Raw genomic sequence first — 19,451 nt, forward strand, 5'->3', positions numbered from 1 at the left:
CAACAGCTCACCTGCCTTTCGAAACAAAAAAAGCATGCCATGAGATAAATACAAAATGGAGCTTCCATTACCGACCTTTTCATTCAAGATCCCCTCGATTCATGATGGAAATCAGCTGGATTGCCGGATATATCTCCCTCCCGCGTTCCAAAATATAGAATCAGCCGCAGCCTGGCCCAACCGCGGCGCCATCATCGCACATCCATATGCACCCTTGGGGGGATGCTATGATGATCCAGTCGTGGGTTTTGTCGGCTCCGAGCTCTTACAGTCAGACTGCATCGTGGGAACCTTCAATTTCCGGTACTATCACCTGCTTCTGGCATTGCGTAATAAGCCCAAATCACTGACAAACTCAATAGCGGAGCCGGAGTCTCTGAAGGACGAACAAGCTGGACTGCGAAGCCTGAGCTAGGGGACTATGTCTCATTCTATGGGTTCATGTTGCAGTATCTTCATCACTTAAAGCTTGCATTCCCCCCAAGTGATCCAGCAGACCCCAAACCCCCCAACACTGGACAAGATGAAAGCCCAGATCTACGCCTCATCCTGGGCGGCTATTCCTACGGGTCATTGATCGCCTCCCATGTCCCGTCACCGGAAGTTATACTGGACATTTTCCGACCCGGGCCGACATCAGCAGCCTCAGCCTCTACGTACAAGCCAACGCCAAAATCCGAGATAGGCAAAGCATCAATACGGATAGCTACATCAACCCTGGAGAAACTCCAAATGACTCACAGTCACAGTGTAGCTGACACCAAGCCCACCGCATTGACAACCTCCATCTCTTATCTGCTCGTGTCTCCGCTCCTGCCCCCAATTAGCCATCTCCTAACCTCCTTCTCGACCTTATCACTGAACGTGAAAGCCCACACCGGCAGCGATACCCGCATCCCCTGTCGTCCAACAGACCAGCAGAATACCCACCACACCCTAGCGCTTTTTGGCGACCAGGATACATTCACCTCTGCTGAGAAACTGGAGAAGTGGTCAGACGAGATGGCGCACATGCCGCGCAGTCAGTTCCAATTTTGGAAAATCGATGGCGCGGGCCACTTTTGGCGCGAAGATGGGGTTGAAACGCGGGCAAGACATGCGTTGAAGGTGTGGCTTGGTCAGTTATGATACTATTGTATTCCAATCAGCGTCTATTGTACGGAATACTCCAAATGTAGTCCCTTGACATATGAAGATCGGAATGCACATGCTGCATGCATGTGAACAAGGCCCCCCTCCCGGGCCGGGGGCCCCAGGGGTTCTGATAAGCTCGCGATCTAGGATGCATGAAGTTAAGGATACATGTGCATAGATGTTTAGATGTTTAGACATTATCAGATGTGCACAGAAGAAAGGTCAAATTGACTGTAATTTAAAAGACGAATAGGACATTGCCAACACTGCCAGCATTGCCAGCATTGCCAATAAGTAAGGATCTTCCCGGTGAGGCAAATGCTTCCCCACCGGGATCTGGGGTGTGTCCAGATGATGTGTGAGATCATGGGGAAGAGTGACTGCATAACCCGCATTTACCGGTTATCCGTATGAAGTAGTTTGTATGAAGTCAGTTAATATCCAGTCGCGTGAATGCTACATTCCAGACCTGAAAGGCTGAACAGGAACTTAAGGCGGCCCAACTCTGGGGAAAATGGATCGGGCGGATCCTCGTGACGTTTTTCAGACCGCCCAGGTTACTTAACTCTTAACTCTTCTCTTCTATCCTGACAATATTCTCATATTGATTTTCATCTTGGTCTACATTCAGACCCCGGATGGCTCGCTCCCGATGCACCCTGCTATGTCGGTGTTGGGCGACTCCACAATAGTCCAGTGCCATCATGGACGCAAGAACTCCCACGAACACACAGAACATGCCCCCACAAAGCCGCAACCCCCGCGATCGCTGCGCAAAGCAGTATCAATCCCAGCCGTATCAACGCTAGTCAAGGACTCATGGAATTGGGCCGGCGACACTCTACACACTTACCGCGACGGCCTGACCAAAGAACAACGGAAGCAAAAAGTCGAGACCGAGGACCGCAAACAGATCTTGTATCTGCACATGAAAAATGTAAGTGCCTGCCGTGCGCCTAGGCGCTGGGACGGTCGCACCTGCAGAGTCGAGTCACCATTTGCTAACCAACCCTTGGGACTGCAGGCGATGTCGTACCAGGAATGGCGCAGTTGCGCCAGCGAACTCGACGAACTGGAAGACAACAACGCTTGGAAGCAGACGTTCGAGTCCCCCGAATACGACCCTTATCTTGTCCAAGGTCGCTTGCGACAGCTGGAAGAGGCGCGCATTAGTTGTGATGTGAGTCGGATGCTGTTTCTCGTGCGCACGGCGCTGAGTCGGGATTTGGCGCATATGAGTAATGCGTCGCTTTATCGGCATTCGCACATTGGGACCAAGGATCTGATCGATCGGTATATCACTACCGCCGTGGAGACTATCACTACACTGGTCGATCTTTCTGTGCATAATCGCTGCGATGGGCTGGAGTTGAAATATATACTGGATCAGTTGCTCGCGGCTCGACAGGCGTTTGGTCGCAGTGGGTTGCTGTTCTCTGGAGGTGCCACTTTTGGAATGGCCCATATTGGGGTGCTCAAGGCTCTGTATGAGGCCAAGATGATTCCTCGCATCATTTCAGGTGCATCTGCCGGTAGTATTGTGTGCGCGGTATTTGGTACACGCACAGATGATGAACTGCCGGCGTTGCTGGATACCTATGTGCATGGAAACTTTGCTGTTTTTAATGAACAGGGCCAGGAAGAGAATCTCTTGCAGAAGATGACTCGCTTTTTGAAATTTGGGTCCTTCCTTGACATATCGCATTTGGCGAATACTATCAGAAGCTGGCTTGGAGATTTGACTTTCCAGGAAGCATACAACCGCACTCGCAGGATTTTGAATATCTGCGTCTCCAGTGCAGGTATGTACGAGCTTCCACGATTGCTCAACTATATCTCTGCGCCGAATGTGTTGATTTGGTCCGCTGTGTAAGTGATCTGCTGTAATCATCTGTGTTCCCTGCTAATATTAATCAAGGGCCGTATCATGCTCTGTGCCTTTCGTGTTTAGGCCATTCACCCTCATGGCTAAAGATCCGTTGACAGGAGAAACAGTACCGTGGAATGACCTCCACAAACAATACATTGACGGCTCTGTCGATGGGGATCTGCCCATGACCCGGTTGTCAGAGATGTTCAACGTCAACCATTTCATCGTCTCACAAGTCAATCCCCATGTGGTGCCTTTTCTACCAAAGGAAGAAGGACCCCGGACCGAGACAGAAGATGGACCATCCTTCGTTCCTCGATGGATGAACACCATGACACATCTTGCAAAAGACGAAGTTCTCTTCCGGATGAATGTCCTATCAGAACTCGGAGTCTTCCCAACATCGATGACCAAGTTCGCTTCCATCGTGAATCAGAAATATCACGGCGATATCAACATTTATCCTGAACTGAGTTCGTCCAACTTTCCCCGACTTTTGGAGAACCCGACGACGGAATTCATGCTTGCAGCATGTCTAAGCGGCGAAAGGGCGACATGGCCACGACTGAGTCGGATTCGAAATCACTGCGCCATCGAGCTTGCACTAGATAGTGCGATCCAGAAGATGCGGGCCCGGGTAGCCTTCAGTCCTAGTCAGATCGATTTACGAATGCTGAATTCCTCCCGGCACTCGATTGATTCAGTAGACAGCAATGGAAGAGGCGGTCATCACCGACGGCGTGGTTCCCATAGCCATGAACTGCAAAAGAGACGTTCAGGTGGACAGTCGCGGCAACTACCAGTCCGAGAGCTGCGAAAAGCACGCAGCACCGTATCCCTCAAGAACCCACCTCTAACTCTATCGAACGAGTCAATCCCCGAGTCAATGCAACCGAGGACCCACCGCCGGACATCCTCAGTATCATACAACAACGGAGCCATCTTCGACATCGGATCTAGCAGCGATGATGACTGCGAATTCTCACACTTGTACACAGTCCGACCTCGACTGACAGGCCATCGAGCATCCTCGGACTCAATTTCCTTTGGTGGAGTTACTGCAAACCATGGGCCTCGCAGCCCCGTCCGATCACGGCGATCCTCATTCTCTTCCGGCCTAACCTACAATTCCTCCGTGCCCACGCATCGTGTCTCGCCGAAGCAAGTTTATGCCTCTTCGGCTCGTGAGTTTTCCACGACCATACCACCCTCATCTCGCCATCTGCTCAGCATGACTCCCACACCAACGGCCCACCCGAGCTCTTCTGACAACTCTATGCGAAAACAGCGGCACTAAAGAACTCTAACGGGCCGCAGCTGCATTCAAGTCAGGAACCATCGGTGTTCGACACCACAAGCCGCCAGTCAATCTAATCTCCTGAATTGGCGAGTCAATTGGCACGGAAAGGACATTTTCCACACCCCTTGGACACATGCGGCACAACACCCACTACAGTATACCTAGGGTTTATTTGCTACAGCTGCTCCATTCTTTATAGGTTTCGGCGTTGGAACACGGCCTGGGCCCACCGCCCGCTACACGATTCCCCCTTTCTAAATTACCTTTATTGCATTCTCTTTCGGTTTCAGATTTCGGCGTACCTCTTGCACCATTGGATTCAAATCTTTGTTTTCCTAAGTTCCCTCATCCTTGACTATCTGGGACGGACATGTAGCAGTCTAGAATGTATATATAGCGGGGAAGTGTTGCGCGTACATACATGTACCCAGGTGGCGAGAGCAGCAGCCACGGCTCGCAGATGAAATCGATCTCTAGACTGTTGACCAAGCCTCCGGCTAAACATGAAGCCCAACTGTCTAGACTTAGTCCATGTACAGTATCAACTCCCAGCGTTTTAGGTTAAGGATACGAGCTTCCGCCCTTGGCGCTAGTCGGCCCTGAAGCTAAGCCCCTTCCCACCATAAGCCGAACGGCTCAAAGGCAAACGAATCCAAATGGCTCTGTGGATTCAAACCTTGGAAGGAATAGCTTGGCATCTGTATAGCCAACTAGACAGGAGAATGTGGGGTTCGGCAAATCAATATGAGGAAACAATCGGCGTTGAGAAATTTAGTCAGCGGAGTTTCAAGCGCGATGCCCCCGGGGGCCCAAAGTCAGGCATTATAGAGATGATACATTTATGCCAAGATAATATCGAGATGCATCTCTGCAACATGGATATCAATATGCAAGCTGCAACACGGGTATGGAGACAGGGGAGAAAGAAGAAGAAGAAGTTGTTAATCCTTTATGTCACGGGACCCACACTGATGGAGCTAAACATTGCTTGATCCAGTCAGACTTTCTCACTCCAACCCCAACCCCCAATTCCTCCAAGGCTGACGACGACGACTGTGGGAACTGCATCTTTATTCCTTGGGGACTGCCACTCTATTTTTGGGTATCTGTCGATTCCATATCATCGTGATTTGAACATCCGTGGATATCATCATATCCGTGCATGTCATTCCTCAACCGTTGAGAAAATTACCATTTTTGAGTCGCACTGGTTTCCTGGATTGGGCACACTACTAGGACTATCATTAAGACCAACCAGAAGTCCCATCTCGCCGATCCATTGGTGATCATTGGACCTCACTTATCAATCAGTGGCTCCGCCAATCTATTTCCCAATGCATAACGTTTGAGTCCACTCTATCCCGTGGATACGCGGGAATCCTCTGATACAGTCTGTGTATCAGCCTCGACGATAGGCGCGCCATGGAAAAACCATCCAACATGAAACGAAAAAACCGCCACACTGCGACAAGAATTGCTTCATGGGGCTGGAAATGATGAGATGCTGATGCGTCCCCCAGCCATGACGATGTGCTGTCATAATGTGCTCTGGCACGCCAAAGGGGGGTCTGGCTGTCACAATATAGAAAACTCTGAAAGCAAGGGTTGCAAGGGAAATAAGCTTAACGGACTTGTTTCTCAAAGCATTCATCTGTAGGTCCCGTTCCCTTCTCCTGGAGCACCGTCTGCATTGGGCAAGTCCTACGAACGACTTCGAAGCATGAGGATGTGATACGGTCAGACCACCACGGCAGATCATCGACATACACGGAACATGATCGTCACATTATTTTCTGGTACCTGCCTTTGGCGCCTGCAGCCTAACCGAACTGTCGATACCTGCCCCATTGAAGTACCCAAGGACCACTTTTTTTACCTCTTTCCCACGTTGGCTGGCCACCGGTTCCTGTAACGCCTTGGAAAATACCTCAGCCCCCAGACACCGCAATTACCAAGTACCTGCTGGCGCCCAAGCCTGGCTCTGTCCCTGGCGACCCTACAATCCCTGAAGGTGAAGATCGTCAGTACCCACACTTGTATTGTTCGGTGCATGGTCCAGCCTGTCCACCTGGCCAGCCTTCTGGGGGAACAGAATTGAAGTCATGGCCCGATCACGGAATCCACATCGGCTTGAGGACCCAATGATCTCAGATCAATCCTGATACAGCAGCCTGTCTTATAAAGATGTCCCATTCCTCCAGATCAGACCGTCCCTTCTTCGAACTATCAGTCTTGCCTTTGATATATCCATCCCGTATATCAAAGCCTCTTTTGCAATACACACACGTCTTTTCTTGACTTGTTTCTTAATTCATAAACAACCTTTCACAATGAAGTACACCGGCTTCGCCGCCATGGGCTTGATGGGTTGCGCCCTCGCCCTGCCCCAGGGTCCTCCCGCTCCTTTCCCCGGTCCCCCCAGTGACGCTCCCACACCCACTGGCCCTCCCCCATCCGGCTTCCCGAGCCCCTCGGGCCCTCTCCCCAGCGGCTTCCCTACTCCATCGGGCCCCTCCCCCCAGCGGAGCCCCAACCCCCCGCCTTCCAGAAGCGCGACGGCTTCCCTGACATCCTAGGCGAGATCTCCTCCAGCCTGCCATTCACTCTCCCCGTCGAGAAGCGCCAGGAGCAGCCGACCAGGACCCCAAGCGGTCCCCCTCCCCCTCCCACCGGAAGCCCCAGCGTCCCAGCCGGCCAGGGCTTCGGCGGCTTCCCCCTTCGGCAAGCGCCAGTTCAAGCGTCCTCTCCCTAGCGGCTTCCCTACTCCCACCGGCCCTCCCCCCTCAGGCACTCCCTCAGGAACCCCCCCTCCTCCTCCCCCCTTCCCAACCGACGCCCCCAGCGGCTTCGAGAAGCGCCAGTTCTTCCCTACCCCCTCGGGTACCCCTACTGGCCCTTCTCCCTCGGGAACTCCCTCAGGAACCCCCCCCTCCCCCTCCCCCTCCCACTTTCGGCAAGCGTCAGTTCCAGCGCCCTCCCCCTAGCGGCTTCCCTACCCCCTCCGGCTCCCCCCCCTACTGGAACCCCCACAGCCACCCCCACTGGCTTCCCCCTCCCCCCTCAGTAAATATTGAGCGGGTGAGCGGCGCCTTTCCATCTACGCGCGCTTAGAGCTTGCAGCGTGTGCCTCTAGGATTATCTGATACCGCCTGTGGAGTTCCCGCGTGTCTTTCACACATAGTACATACCTTGTGTGCGGGAACTTGCTGATTGTGATGGTGATGGCATCTTTTTGACGTACATATTAGGATTGAGGATTGTGACTCAGTGCCCGGTATTGTACACTGTATTGCACACATGGGCTGCGGGTTACGGGTTATAGATTGGGTTGAAAGTTCACTTGGTTTTTGGATTGCTTTCTGTTTTTAGAATTAATTTTATTCTTTCTTCCGGATTAGAATACACTCGTTTTTACTTTTTAATGTGCAGTATTGGGTTTCTTGTGGTATGTTCCGCTTGTTTTAGGGGTGCATGAATATCCCTTGCAATAGATATTTCAATGCCATTTGAGCTCTGATTGTCATGTTACTTTAGAAATCATGAGGAGACCGGGATACCTAAGCGTGTGTATACTCGCACTGCAAATTCCCGGGATAAGCAGGTCTTCTTTGTCCGCGTGCATGTTTTGTCGTAGTCCAAATATTCTGCTAGAGCTCTGACCTTGAAGCTATAGAATGTATTGCAGGGGTTGTTAGTTTGTATAGAGTGCCACTGATTAAGTGTTGGATACTTTCTACATGAACCCCTTTGAGTGTAACATTCTATGCGTTGTTTTTGCCTTGCCTTGGTCTCTCTTTGTTCACCTTTTTTTCACCTTTTCCATATCCTTCTTGGAGATTTTCCTCATGCCTTTCATCACGCTTTTTCAGCTGATGATCAAGTGTCTCTTTTTTTAGTTCTTACAGAATGGTGGGCTCTCCATGTAGGGATGTGAAAGGACTTATGAGGACCATAGACGTACCAATAGCCATCTAGATCAGGGATGAGATCTGATATACCAAGATAGAATGCGTAGTAGAAATGTCCCGTTTCCTTCAACTAACAATATGTGTGCATATTCTATCTACCAGGTAGGTAGGTACACAACGTCAAGAGCTTGTAATGATGAAGAGTTACTTCGGGGTTGATTATTCATATCATGTCCCCCGAAGGCATTCCTGCCATGAGCGTTTTATCCGTTTTAAACTAGTAGACTAGTCATCCAACTCGAAATCCCAGTACTGTTAAGGATGATCTTACAACGGAAGCACTAGGCATGCCAAATGCTTGTTTGAAACATCATCCCAGCACATAGTGTGAACAATCATATACCAAGAATTCTCTAAACCAATCTCGAGTGACCCGCAATTGCTATCCCCACATTGAGCACTTAAGCCAATGTTCCCTTTTATTTCCACCACAACATCGGATAAAATATAACGGGATAGGAAGACCCAGAACGATTGTGAACTCATACCAGCAGTGCTTGGATCCGGTTTACCTCCAGGAGGGCGGTGAGGCTTCCCGATACTGCCGAACCCAATCGGCATTGTCTCCAGGCTGGTCCCCGATAACCAACAAGGTTGAGGGAACACTTCAATGGATCGTCCTTTCTCTCCATCCACCATGCCGTACATGGAGATCTGGAAAACGAAAGAGCAGACTGTCTTGAATGCCAAATCCGTTCGCTCCAAGGCCGGCACGAGTACTGCTTCTTTTCGACGACCATCAGGATCCGACAAACCGCCGTGTTGACCTTGTGAAGCATTGGAGCAAATCTCCAGCGATAAAACTCGTATCTCCAGTGGCAGATCTCGAGACTTGAGCTAACCTGTTGCCGTTCTACAGACCGAAACCATTCGCGCCGGCGACCTTGCCGCACTTACGCCCGATGACACCCTCTCACCAGACCCTCCCGCCCCGAAACGTCTCCCAAAAATCACAATGGATTCAATATAACGAGAATAAATCGACAGCAGTGTCAAGCGATCCGTTTGAAACACAATAAAAGAGTCGCGGGGACCACGTGATGAATGAGCCCTAGCGTACCCGCCCGGGCCGAGCCTTCAACCTTAATTGCAGGGGAAGCCCGCCGATCCTCGTTATGCACCATATACTGTAGATCAGCCAATAGACTAGACAAGGGACGTAGAAATACTAGAGCAAAGACTCAATAATCAGCCAGAACTGATACTCATGCCTCATAAGCGAGGAGGACTTGAAAGGGCTAATTCCTGAGCCCTGAAATGGCTCTGATTTAGGAAATCGGATAGGGAGGGCACATGAGAAGGAGGCACGGGTATAAAAGGATGACTGTCTGCTCTTCTTCTGATTTCCTTTCTTCTTTTATCACCAACAAAACATTTCCCTCCCGTCTTTTCATTCGGGACCATCAAAAATACCACACCCCTTCATTATCAAGAACATTGTGCCCAAGATGCCTCCCAAGGCTGCCTCCATCCCCCAGGGGACCCCTAGCAAGGTCAAACGCACTGCTGTGGACAAGGCCAAGCCCATCAAGGCCGCCAAGGATGCCACGATGGCTGACAAGGAGGTCGTATTCCTCTTGAACCTGATTAAATTTCAGGGCGAAGTGCGTTGACTACTGAGTATAAAGTGATATTAGTATGACTGCTGATACTCCATTTTATAGATTGACTACCAGGCCGCAGCTGATGGACTGGGCATGAACGCACCTGCTGTGCGCATGCGCTACACCCGCATTCGGAACAAAATGGAGGGAAAAGACGACTCGGCTAAGGCCGACAACACCAAGACCACGGAGGCCGGAAACTAGGATGTTGTGGGATGGCAGTGGTGAATAGGGTTCAAACCCTTGCATATGATAAGCATGCCACTACGAGACAGAATAAGGAATGCGAGCAAATCAATACCCTCCCTCTCTTGAGCTTTACATATTCGTGTAGTAGGTAATACACGTAGTTTTTCAGATATATAGTTGCTTAGATGCGTGGTTGTTTAGACGCGTGGTTGTTGAGACGCGTACTTTTTCAGACGCGTAATTGCTTCGTTGGTTGGTGGTTGATTGTATAGTGTTTGATCGGTGTAGCTTTTGATATATACAGTTCTTGATATATATGTCTGTTGATATAAGTTGTAAAGTTATTTTGCATACAGCTATTGATAAATGAAGGTATTGATATATAGAGCGATTAGTATATATAAATGGGAGTAAGTGAACATATCAAAATGCCTCATTGTTTCTTTGTATAGTGAATGACGCGTAGTGAACAACTTGCATAGTGAATGATTTGTAATATTTAGTTTGTAGTAGTTGAGCTAAGTCATTGATCTATAGTCATTGACCTATACTATAGTAGTTGTTTTGTAGTAGTTGTTTATAGAATATTTAATTCAAAGAGTAGTTGATCAATGGGATAGTTGATATGCAGTGGGTGATATATATAGTAGTTGAGTAGCTCTACAGGGGGATAGTTGCATATTCTGTGAGTAGACTAAAGAGTGCCTAGAGTAGAGCTTTGAATGGTTTGTGAGCTTCGTGTTGTATGTGTATAGACTAACAGTCAGATCATCTATGCCATGTTTGAGCCGCATCTAGACCTGAGATTACGTGATCGCAGCTTCGATGTTTATGAGATCGAAACCGTATTTAAGCCACATTAGACCTGAGATTACCTGTATAAGATCTAAGCCGTATTTGAGTCATACTAGGCCTGAGATTGCGTGCGTTTCAGGTTGGATGCCTGTAGGTCCAGGATAATAAGATATAAATACCGTACGTTGTAGCTAGATCCAATTCTGGTCTAAGAGTGAATTATCTAGTATTTCCTTGGAACGGAAAGAAACAAACATTTAGTCAGTTAAGTGCATTCACACATCGAGAGAACCAGTAAAAGACCCCCATTCTTGATATTTGAATCCTTTTGGCATAACTAGGCCTTGTCTAGTATTGATTTTACCGAATAATTTGCAAAAATGGGGTAATCAATCCTAGATAGTTCAATTTACTATGGTGCCCTGCTACGGCAGTCCAATATGGTCACAAACTCAAAAGTAATTTTGCCAGTAGTGGGTGGTAATATAATGATTTCGTGTAGATGATCCCTAATCTTTTATCAGTAGCGCGGGAAAAAGCTCATTACCCACAAGATAGTTGGTTGAAGAAAAAAAAGCGACTTAATCAAATTAGGGAGATTCAATGTATCTCAAAGTATCCAGGATCGATATTGCTTTCTTACCAATAATGCTTGCGTAGCACGATTACAATAGAAGACCCAATTGAGACCAAAAGAGTAAAGATAAGTTCTGCGTGCGAAGGATCAGGGTTCATTTAATGATGCTCCAACATTATGTTAATGATACACATTTTTTGAGAAGAAGATACTTAACTAAATCGATAAGTAACATCTCTGTTAGGCTGGTAGGTCCACTTAGCCAGACATTGGAGGTTTTTTTTTTTCACAATTAGAATACGCTTTCAATGGAGACAGTGGCCCTCATAATTTACAATCAGGCCTATACCAAAAGCTAAGCTCATTGAAAGCATGACAGTATGCGTGACCTACACCCTTCCAGAGTATAAGTGAGAACAGACCCAGGGAGATGAGGATTGAAGCATTAGTATGGAGCCCAACCTATGCCCATGGCAAATGTGTAATTTTGGGATCAAGGATGGTCTTGAAGGGCGGGATTGCGAATAGAAATATTACTCTGACTGAAAGTATTGTATACGATATCCTAGCAACAATTATCCCCCCAAAGGAAAAGAAAAAGACGCTCTTGAGACATCAACGTACAAAATCTTCAAGTTGGTAGACATTTCCTTTCTACCATCGTTATGAACACAACCCCCAAACGATAGAAATTCTATACGTTGTACCAAAAAGTAGACAACATCCTATGAACAAGCTAGCTGTCGCCAAAGTATAGCAGCATGGAATAATTAACCTTTATCATTGGGGATTAACGACCGCTACCTATCAGACCTTTTGAACTCACGAAGCGAGCAAACAGAACCACTTTGTCGAGATCTAGAATCACCAAGCTAGCGGTGTAGATGTTACACTGGCGTGCATAGACATAGGCAGTAGTAGTCTGTTAGTGTCAACCTGTGTTGTGCTAAAATTTCACGGCTTCCTTTGCAGACTGCTACTATTACTCTTTATTATAGTATAAACCCTATTCTGACCTACATTCTTTAGGTCTTGCCCCATATTGGAATATCTATAGCCTAAAGTACTTGAAGAAACTGACCAAGAAGAGATAAGAAAAGAGGCGAAAAAAGGGATGAAGACAGAGGTCAAAACAGGTCTTCTCTCGGCGCATATGGAAAATCAAAATCTGTCTTCGACGCTTATCTTGCAATCCCTCGACGACGTCCCGCCCGAACTACTGTTTCTTGGGAATAGGTCAAATTCGATTATGGTAGAATGGACTTTGAGAATTTCATTATTCTGTATTCGATCTAAGCGAGAGCAAGACGGAGTGGAATGCCGTTCTCATTGTCGTCTCCATGGCGTTCTTCCTGATAGTGATCATCATCATTGGCGACCGAGGTAGTGTAAGTGAGAGATGATTGCTCGGAGGGTACAGACACTGGTTCGGCCTCATCAGCCACCCCGAGAATCTTCGGACCCACGACCGCCCAGGAGAACGAAGCCCGAGTGTCTGCACAGGGGGACAGCTGGGTGATGTTAAGAGGGAATTCCCCCGCCATGAACACAAGATTGGTGTGGGTGCATGGGTATCCCCCTCCAGTAGTATTGATCACTGGGATCACACCTCTTAGCTAAATTCATTTTCCTTCGCACATTTATATTCACATCTTCTATAGTGAAGTCTCCATTTCGCTTTCCACCTGGCAAAAAGCCTGTATCCCCGTCTTTTCTCAGCGTAGTAGTAAGCTAGATCTAAGTGCGGATCAAGAAGGACATCGAACAAGAGATTAGAAAAGAGGTCAAAAGGAGATGCCCAACGAAGGCAAACAGAATGTATAATACGGGACCCTTGCTTGAAGGGGATCTCTCATAATTATTTAGCACGTTATTTGTACCACTGTATAATGTCCAGTGGTTATCCTGCTTGTAGTTTAGTTTATGGTGAACTTCGTACAAAATACAAAATTCAGCGTTCGATTTAGAAAAGTCTCCATTGAATACCCCTCAAACCTGTGAGACGAGAGATCGCACGTAGTGGTGATGAATCAAGTCTGCAGGAAAAGAGTGATATTACCGGTATACAAGCGGGGAAATTACTTTTGAACAATGGTACTAACAGACCGCTGTAGAAACCCACCAAATTGGAGTCCAGACTCTGTCTCTAGGTGAATGAATGTCTTGATCACTTATCATGCAGCAATTATAGGCCACTGCATTATCTGTATCAGGTATATTGAGAGGAGCGAAGCCAAATGTCATGTATAGGAATTAGTAATGCATGGACATAGTGCCAATTTCTAAAAATATGCTAATTAGCTACATATGCTGCCAGGTTACATCGTCGCTGCACATACATTTAGGCTGGTCGGAGAAGTCGTCATCGCAACTCGTTTGGAGAGGCGGGCAAGACAGATATCTAATCTGGATTAATTCTCTAAACCAACCGCGGGTTACTAGTCCGCAATAATTCTAACCAGGCCTCGAAATTACGGTCCTCCTGTGGACAGGCTATACAGTAGTCGCAAAATCAACATCCACGACAATAGACCCTAAGACAGGAAAAGCCGACCGTACTTTGTCAGTGGACAAACGAACAAATGTGCTAGGATACTCTGCAGTGTAGATGAAGACTGTTATGCAAGCTAGAGGGGAAATTGCCGCTAATTGACATCTATTTTAAGACCCAAAAGGGAGGGGAAGCTAATTAAGGAACAACAATCCCTGTCAAGCTCAGACCTGCAGATCTGCATCACCTCCGAGCGGTAACCTACGCGCCTCATTGGACATGGGCGTTTAAAATGCAATCTACACAGCTGAAAGACATGCATCTCGGGAGAACTAAAATGGACCAGGCGGCTGGATGGAATAAGCTTTATATCCGTACGCCTTCCGGAGCTGTTGACAGTTTCTCTCGAGTTTCGTCTCTACGTCCCTGGAGGACTGTTGGAATGCTTTGATCGTTGGGCTTGTTTTGATTTTGATTTGTTGATTGTGCCAGGTTATATCCGTTGGCCAGCGACCCCTCCATCGCCCCTCGAGATCCTTGTCTGTCGGGACCCCAGCTACCGTCCAATCCGAGGCCGTTGTTACTGTTGGTTTCTGGATCATTGCAGAAGACGGGAGATCCGCAGCCGTGCAAGTGGCCAAGTCTTGTCTGGCGCTAGAAAAGCCTGCTGGCAAGCCGGTGGGTCATCCGGTACTTGCAGCTCTGATTAGAACCGGCCTTCATATCGACTGTAGCCTATAACCCCCCTCACCTTTTGTTGCTCCCCTCCAAAGCACGAATGTCCCCTTTTGTTGAAGCTCGAGGGAACTCTCACGAACTTACGACTCAAAACGGTACCTCTTTCACACGAGCATCATGGCGGGAATCGTCAACGGTCCTCTTTCTCTCTTCCGCAAATCGGACTCTACAAAGCCTCTTCATGCTAGATGGGGCGATGTGGCCATCTCGGTTCCTACTGATGGGTCATGGAACCAGTATGACAACCCTCATCGGCCAGTCACAGAGAGGCAACCATACGGACCCGGATATGTCCCCGACTGCTCTCCCCAAGACCGAAACCCTCGTCCAGTGAGAGATGATGACCCAGAGGACGACGCCCACAGTGTTTCAAGCCTGGCATCAACTGTCTCCCGCCGCAACTCACTGTCACTGGGAGCGTTGCGACCGGGTCGACTCTCTGCGCGTCTATCCTCACGACCCAAACATCTGCGAGGGGAAACGGCGTCGGAAAGAGCTGCCCAGCGCGAGGAGCAAAAGAGAGCAGAGTTTGCCTACAGACCGATTCAACAAGATTATACCTCCGAGGTTGTTGAAAAGTCGTCCAGTAACCGATTCAAGTATATCCCAACCAATGGACGATATCTTGAAGGATCGAGCTCTCGCTCTGGCGCACCGCGCAGTCAGTCAGTAAGCTCATATCGGACGTCTTATTCTCGCCGAGAATCACTCGCCGAATCCATCGATGAAGGAGATGATGGCTACGAGCGCGAGCGCTTCCAATCTCAAACACCGATGGCTCGTGGAAGTGCTTACATAGAGGATGACCGTCGGAGTCTCCGGTCGAGTCTGGGAGATAGTTCGGACAGTTCCAGTGGTCGACGAAATATTGGACTGCCGCCTCGACGTAATACGTCGCCGTTTGTGGCGGCTGATCGGCGACGGGCTTCTTCTGCCAAGCCGATGACTTTGGCGATGGTTCCTGATCCCGATGAACTCTATGAGTAAAGGGTCATTTTTCTTGTTTCTTTTGTATTAGCGGAGTTCTTGCCACGTTGTATGATTTTGAGCATCATTGCGCGGAGTCATTAGCATACATTGGCGTTTTTGGTTTTTACTGGCCTTTTTACAGTGCCTCAGAATGAATTAGTTTCTATTCTATTATGCGCAACGAATCTATCAAGTCCAGTCACATTGGGGTTTGACAGATGATTACGATATGTAAGTTCAACAGCCTCGGCATAGCTCTCTACGTAGACATGCAGTATCGAATGTGATACATTGACGTCACATTGGGTCAGGGCAATGTATCAGCAACACTATGAAGGGGCAATTCAACAATTGTATCGAGTGGTCCAATTGGCGGATATTATTCCCATATGCACTGCAAGTTCGTCTTCGTTGTGTTTACCGCTTGTTCTTCGAAATTAGCCACAGGCAGTCACCATGATGGCATGTGTACGTCTCCCACTGTAGCCACCTTGTACAAAGTCTAGCATGTATTTTCAAAGATAATTCTATCTCTTTAATGTGTTCTGTTGACATCTAATCAAAATTTCGTTGGCGCAAGCTTTTGCCTCCCCACTTCTCTCATTTATCAACTTTCTAAAATTATATTGCAACACAATGGCCGAGGCAGTGGTCCAACTACGTTGCGGCGTGAAGGTAAGTGAAGGTACATTATCTCACCGGGTGAACAGTATTGACAGAATATATTACACAGAATGATCACTGGGGAAAGAGAGGAACGGAGTCTATCGTGGCCCAGCTGTGGTCGAAGTCGCCCAACATCGCACAGATCGACGACTCCAAGCATTACTCGGAGGTAACGAACGACATGAAAAGAGGTGTCAATGACTTCAATGACCAATTTGCTAATTCCCATATAGATGTGGCTGGGCACTTATCCTTCCAATCCGTCGTATCTCTTGTCAACTGGCGAACATCTTGGAGAGTATCTGAAGAAGAACCCGCAGCTTGTAGGAAAGTCTGTTCACGATCGATGGGGACCAGAGATTCCTTTCTTACCCAAGGTAAGGCAAATGTTTCGTCCCACAAGTCAAGACTAACCGACCAGATCCTCTCATTCAGCAAAGCCCTACCTCTCCAAATCCACCCAGACCTCAGTCTCGCCGCAAAACTACATAAAGAAGACCCCAAGAAATACGGCGACCCAATGCACAAGCCAGAGATAGCAATTGCACTCTCCAAGTTCGAGCTCTTCGCTGGCTGGAAACCCCTCAAAGACATCCAAGCCCTCTTCGAACTAAACCACCTGAGTAGGTTCGTCCCCAAAACAAGCCAATTCACAGACAAGACCCTCCGCCAAATATGCGAAGCTCTCCTCCGCGCAGCACCCCAAACAATTACCGAAACAACAAAAGACCTACAAGCAATCCCGGAATCCCACTTCGGCGCACATACCTACATCCCCAGCCTCCTAGGCCGCCTCGTAAAACAATACGGCGAAGGCGACAACGGCAACCTCGTCGCGGCCCTGCTCATGAACTATCTAACCCTAGGACCAGGCGACGCAGTCTTCGTACCAGCAGATAGTATCCACGCTTACCTAGAAGGCGACATCATGGAATGCATGGCACGGTCCGACAACGTGATCAACACGGGATTCTGTCCGGTCGCCGAACGCGACAGCGTGGAACTATTCGGGCAAGCGCTCAGTTTTGTCCCGCACAATGCGCACGATGCATTGCTTCCCCGGAAGAAGAGTGATAAGGGCTTGAACGGCAAGACGGATGTTTATGCACCGCCTGTGAGTGAGTTTAGTGTACTTTGTACTACGCTTGGTGCTGGTGAAAAGGAGACGCACAAGGCTATCCTTGGGCCTAGTTTGATGATTGTCACTAAAGGGGGTGGGTGTATGAATATTCCTGGTGGGAAGTGTGTCGAGTTGAAGGAGGGTTGGGTTTTCTTTGTTGGGCAGGGGGTTGCGTTGGATTTTGGGACTGACACGGGGATGGCGGTATATCGTGCTTATGCGGAGTAGGAGGCTCAGCTGAAAATTGAGTTGTTGAGGTATTGGCATAGAGAATTTGGCTTATTGCGATATTTAGAATGGTTTTAGTCTTCAGGGTAGACTTTATTGACCTTGTATTTGGTTGGGCCCTCGTATACTTGGTAAAGCCCTAATATGTATAGTTCCCAAAATGGTAAGAGATACCGTGTTTGAACGAGGCGTTCGAGGCAGAAAAAAACTCAGACGCTAGAGAGAGATAGGAAATCTTAGCAAACATGCGGGATAGCGAGTTATGGTCCAAGTAGTGTTGGTGTTGGCTCGAGATTATTCGTTCACTTGGAGGCGCCCACTTAACGCACGCCGGCACAGTTGGTCACCGCTATAATTTACCTGCATTTGTGGTTCTATTTTGGACATTTGGGCACTTTCGGACCATTCTAGCCCATTAAGTCGAGCTCATCGAAGCTAATTAAGTATCTATCTATAGCTATCTGGCGAGTCGCGGTGTCTCAAAATATCCGTGAAACAAGGGCCGTGTGTCAGTCAGAATAAGCCTTGAGCTTGATAGTTCAGGGTCTATATATCTATATTCGCTATCTGCTCTGTTCAGCTTCCAGGATTGAAGCTCAGTCCTTTGGACTTCCCAAGTCTGGTACTTGTGTCTTAATTCTCTTAATTGTCTGGCCGATACAGATGTTTCTATCCCGACGAACATACCCCTGTTGACAATCCCGGGATATGTCTAATAAACCTGCTCTTGAATCACGCAACAATTCATCTCGAACCCCGCTCATTGTGCTCGGCGTCATAGGCGGAACCCTCATCTTCCTGGCAAGTAAGTCTGCAGCTAGAGCCGCAAGTCACCGCGCCAACTAACCCCAACAGTGAGTGGCACTCTACTATACCTCTTCTCCCGCAAGGAGCGGGCCAGACGACGGAATGCGCTTGCACAAGAGGTCGAGGCCTTCTCTCCCCTGCAACCACCGCCAGCATACAAAGTGGACGACCTGAGAGCGCCTCGAGGTCCCCACTCTGCCCAACCCCGGCCGCTCTCATCTTTCGCGCCGGACTTTAGTCGACACGACCAGTTCCCGCGGGCTTCATACGAACAGCCCCCGCCATATCCAACATACGACCCCTCCAGATACCAACCAAATCACCCGCTATCAAACGAGCTAAATGCACATCCCCATCCCCACGCCTATACCTATCCCAACCAACCCATCCCAGTCCCCGCGGGTCAGGGTCAGGGTCCAGGTCCATCTTCCCGCTTGAGCGCGGTGCATTACCATGACGCCAGACAATCCCTGTCCCTATCGCGGCCGCTGTCAGTGGTAGGCCAGGTGCCTCCGGGCCCCGGAGTTGGTCCGGTGCCTGCAGCAGTGCCCAGACCGAGGCGCCAGACGGGTATGCCTCCACCTCCTGAACGGCCAAGACAGGAGGGCCGCGAACGGAGCGTGTCTGAGCCAACGCTACTCCAACCTGCAGGGCCAAGACGACCTAAGCCTGTCCTGTCGCGGCTGATCACCAATTTCCGTTGAAAATGTGACGGTGGCTTGAGGGCTTGTTTTTACGATTATTATGACTTTCTTTGGATTTCGGTTGCGTTAGGGCTGAGGGAAAAATGAAGCTTATCTTCCCCTTGGCTTGGGTCAGGGTTTCCACAATACTGTCCACTACCGTGTTGATTCACTGTCTACAATCCCTTCGAGGTACTATCCATGTCGATGAATCGCAGTCGGGAGCAACCTACACTCCGATCACCTATATAGTTGCCGATCTTTCGGACGGTCTCCGTTTCATCTGTCTGATCATCCCGCCATTTCCTCTTT

At 48.7% G+C, this 19,451-nt stretch overlaps 8 protein-coding genes across 8 annotated transcripts; 7 read left to right on the forward strand and 1 right to left on the reverse strand.

Annotated features, from left to right (window-relative positions):
* Positions 1-55: 55 nt before the first annotated feature.
* Positions 56-1,128, forward strand: N7508_004313 (uncharacterized protein; the record flags this gene model as incomplete). Its single annotated transcript, XM_058462379.1, has 2 exons — positions 56-303; positions 363-1,128. 2 exons carry the CDS (start codon positions 56-58, stop codon positions 1,126-1,128), a joined length of 1,014 nt encoding a protein of 337 aa, XP_058321004.1.
* Positions 1,129-1,786: 658 nt separating this feature from the next.
* N7508_004314 (putative Patatin family phospholipase) lies at positions 1,787-4,301 on the forward strand (the record flags this gene model as incomplete). The annotated part of the gene is made up of 3 exons (XM_058462380.1): positions 1,787-2,071; positions 2,159-3,003; positions 3,053-4,301. 3 exons carry the CDS (start codon positions 1,787-1,789, stop codon positions 4,299-4,301), a joined length of 2,379 nt encoding a protein of 792 aa, XP_058321005.1.
* Positions 4,302-6,634: 2,333 nt separating this feature from the next.
* Positions 6,635-6,880, forward strand: N7508_004315 (uncharacterized protein; the record flags this gene model as incomplete). The annotated part of the gene is made up of 1 exon (XM_058462381.1): positions 6,635-6,880. The coding sequence occupies one exon, from the start codon at positions 6,635-6,637 to the stop codon at positions 6,878-6,880; it is 246 nt and encodes an 81-aa protein (XP_058321006.1).
* A 2,840-nt stretch (positions 6,881-9,720) lies between these two features.
* On the forward strand, positions 9,721-10,080 carry N7508_004316 (uncharacterized protein; the record flags this gene model as incomplete). The annotated part of the gene is made up of 2 exons (XM_058462382.1): positions 9,721-9,876; positions 9,937-10,080. 2 exons carry the CDS (start codon positions 9,721-9,723, stop codon positions 10,078-10,080), a joined length of 300 nt encoding a protein of 99 aa, XP_058321007.1.
* Positions 10,081-12,729: 2,649 nt separating this feature from the next.
* N7508_004317 (uncharacterized protein) lies at positions 12,730-12,981 on the reverse strand (the record flags this gene model as incomplete). Its single annotated transcript, XM_058462383.1, has 1 exon — positions 12,730-12,981. The coding sequence occupies one exon, from the start codon at positions 12,979-12,981 to the stop codon at positions 12,730-12,732; it is 252 nt and encodes an 83-aa protein (XP_058321008.1).
* A 1,802-nt stretch (positions 12,982-14,783) lies between these two features.
* N7508_004318 (uncharacterized protein) lies at positions 14,784-15,653 on the forward strand (the record flags this gene model as incomplete). Its single annotated transcript, XM_058462384.1, has 1 exon — positions 14,784-15,653. The coding sequence occupies one exon, from the start codon at positions 14,784-14,786 to the stop codon at positions 15,651-15,653; it is 870 nt and encodes a 289-aa protein (XP_058321009.1).
* Positions 15,654-16,271: 618 nt separating this feature from the next.
* On the forward strand, positions 16,272-17,649 carry N7508_004319 (uncharacterized protein; the record flags this gene model as incomplete). Its single annotated transcript, XM_058462385.1, has 4 exons — positions 16,272-16,310; positions 16,369-16,470; positions 16,535-16,678; positions 16,723-17,649. 4 exons carry the CDS (start codon positions 16,272-16,274, stop codon positions 17,647-17,649), a joined length of 1,212 nt encoding a protein of 403 aa, XP_058321010.1.
* A 708-nt stretch (positions 17,650-18,357) lies between these two features.
* Positions 18,358-19,160, forward strand: N7508_004320 (EGFR-like transmembrane domain-containing protein; the record flags this gene model as incomplete). Its single annotated transcript, XM_058462386.1, has 2 exons — positions 18,358-18,454; positions 18,505-19,160. The coding sequence occupies 2 exons, from the start codon at positions 18,358-18,360 to the stop codon at positions 19,158-19,160; spliced, it is 753 nt and encodes a 250-aa protein (XP_058321011.1).
* Between the last annotated feature and the right edge of the window lie 291 nt (positions 19,161-19,451).

This window comes from Penicillium antarcticum (genome assembly GCF_028974205.1).
Source record: "Penicillium antarcticum strain IBT 31339 chromosome Unknown utg000004l_segment0_segment0, whole genome shotgun sequence".
NCBI lineage: Eukaryota > Fungi > Ascomycota > Eurotiomycetes > Eurotiales > Aspergillaceae > Penicillium > Penicillium antarcticum.